General features: G+C 50.7%; 1 protein-coding gene across 1 annotated transcript; it reads left to right on the top strand.

Annotated features, from left to right (window-relative positions):
* The first annotated feature begins 637 nt into the window (after positions 1–637).
* Positions 638–2,175, top strand: LOC131679620 (uncharacterized). Its single transcript, XM_058960356.1, has 2 exons — positions 638–1,326; positions 1,407–2,175. Exons 1-2 carry the CDS (start codon positions 638–640, stop codon positions 2,173–2,175), a joined length of 1,458 nt encoding a protein of 485 aa, XP_058816339.1.
* The last annotated feature ends 309 nt before the right edge of the window (positions 2,176–2,484 follow it).

The following is a 2,484-nucleotide window of genomic DNA, read 5'->3' as shown; positions in this document are numbered from 1 at the left end:
AGTTCTCCATGCTCACCTCAGTTTGTCAAGAATCGGAATGCAGAAGAGTTTGCTGTGCAATATCCGGAAGCTTCTGCTGCTATCATTCATCGACATTATGTCGATGACTACTTCGACAGTGTCGACACGGTGGAAGAGGCAGTTAAGCTGGCGCAGGAGGTTCGACTGGTCCACCTAAAGGCGGGATTCGAGATACGGAACTAGGTATCTAACACACCAGAAGTGCTACGACGTTTGGGAGAAGAAATACCTGCCGCACCGGTTTATTTCGGACAGGACAAGCAAACGTCAAAGGAGAGAGTGCTGGGAGTGATCTGGGATCCGAATATAGACCAGTTCTCAACGAGGCATTGAGAAGAGTTGTAGCCGTACTTGTTCGAGGGAAAACGACCGAGAAAAAGGCTCGTCGCAAGCTGCGTAATGAGATTCTTCGATCCTTTAGGACTCCTATCGCCGTTCAAGTTTGTTACCAGAGGTTGAGGCTATCCGGATTCCCCGATGTTATCTCGGTGGCTCCAAATCTGCTGAAGTGAACTCGTTAGAACTACATATATTTACTGATGCCAGCGAGCACATATACGGCTGCGTAGCATATTTACGAGCAGTTATCAACAGAGAGGTTCACTGTAGTCTGATGATGTCTCGGGCCAAAGTGGCACCTATAAAACGCCAGTCAATTCCCCGCCTGGAACTGATGGGTGCTGTTCTGGGAGCACGGCTGAGTCAACCAATCTTGAGTATGCATTCGTACCAAATTACCCGCACTGTTTTCTGGACGGACTCTAGGACCGTATGCAGCTGGCTCAATTCAGATCAGCACCGATACAAGCAGTTCGTAGCATTTCGGATCGGCGAGATACAAGAGTTAACGAAGGTGACAGACTGGCGATGGATACCAACCGAACTCAACATCGCAGACGTGCTGACGAAATGGGGTTTGGGTCCTCCGTTACATAGCAAAGGAGAGTGGTTCAAAGGACCATCGGTCCTGTACCGTCCACAAGAAGATTGGCCAACGCCAGTATCGGCGATCGGAGAAACTGACAAGGAAGCTAGAGGAGTGGTTCTGTTCCACGGAGTGATCGACGTCGAACCGATTTCTCGCTGGACCAAACTATTGCGAGTGACAGCCAACATGGTGCGTTTCATCGCCAACTGCCGACGAAAGAGAAGAGGAGAGTCGATAGTCACTATACGAGCTACGGAGAAGCAGAAGCAGCTGATCCGAGCGACGGGGGCGAATTACGTGTCAGTGATAGCACCACTTGGACCGGATGAGCTCCAGCGGGCTGAAAGAATCCTGTGGCAGCAGGCTCAGTGGGACAGGTTCCCGGATGAAATGAGTGCACTAACCAGCAACTTGAAACGTCAGCCGGGCGACCCCATGGAGATAGTCAAAAAAGTAGTTCGATCTATAAGAGTTCACAGGTACTGGATAACGAGGGCGTCCTGCGCATGGACGGCCGACTTGCAAATTCCAAGGAAATCCCAGTCGACAAAAAGTATCCCATAATCCTGTCGAGGTCACATGAGGTTACGCAGAAACTGATCCAGCACTATCACGAAGAATTCGGACACGCTAATTCGGAGACAGTTTTCAACGAGATGAGACAGCGGTTCCAGATTGCGAAAATGCGTACGGCAATACAGCAGGTCGTGAGTAAATGCATCTGGTGCAAAGTCCACAAGTGCCGTCCACGATCACCAAGAATGGCTCCCCTTCCTGTTGAACGGGTCACTTCTAATCTTCGGCCTTTCAGCTCCGTGGGGCTAGATTACCTGGGTCCGGTGGAAATCACGGTTGGACGGCGTAAGGAGAAGCGTTGGGTTGCTGTTTTCACCTGCTTGGCTATACACGCAGTGCATCTAGAAGTCGTTCACAGTCTCACTACGGAATCGTGTCGGATGGCCATCGCTCGTTTCCGTAGCAAGTTCGGCAAACCAAAGCAAATCTTTTCTGACAATGCCACTTGCTTTCGGGGAGCAAACAACGAAATGATCAGGATGAAGCGTATAAACGAAGAGTGCGCAGAAATCGTGAGCGGTTCTACTACCTCCTGGCATTTTATTCCGCCGGGAACGCCACACATGGGAGGAGTCTGGGAGCGGATGGTGCGGTCGGCGAAAGAAGCGATTCGCGCACTCGACGATGGAAGAAAGCTGAGATCCTCGTGACAACACTTGCGGAAGCGACCGACATGATCAACACGCGTCCGTTGAGATACCAATTTGAAGCACTTACGCCGAACCATTTTCTGAGAGGTACAGTGTCTGGTGCAGATATGGAGGCGACAGATCCCGCTACAGCTTTGCGGAATATGTACAAGCGATCTCAGCATCTTGCCGATCAAATGTGGGAGAGGTGGAGCAAGGAGTACCTTCCGACTCTCAACCAACGGTCAAAATGGTTCGACGAACAAAAGCCGCTTAAAGAGGGCGACCTGGTATTCGTGGTCGATGGGAAGAACCGAAAATCCTGGAAAT

This window comes from Topomyia yanbarensis, chromosome 2 (assembly GCF_030247195.1).
Source record: "Topomyia yanbarensis strain Yona2022 chromosome 2, ASM3024719v1, whole genome shotgun sequence".
In the NCBI taxonomy this organism is placed as follows: domain Eukaryota; kingdom Metazoa; phylum Arthropoda; class Insecta; order Diptera; family Culicidae; genus Topomyia; species Topomyia yanbarensis.
Note: the sequence above shows the minus strand (reverse complement) of the source record. Positions and strands in the feature narration are given on the sequence as shown.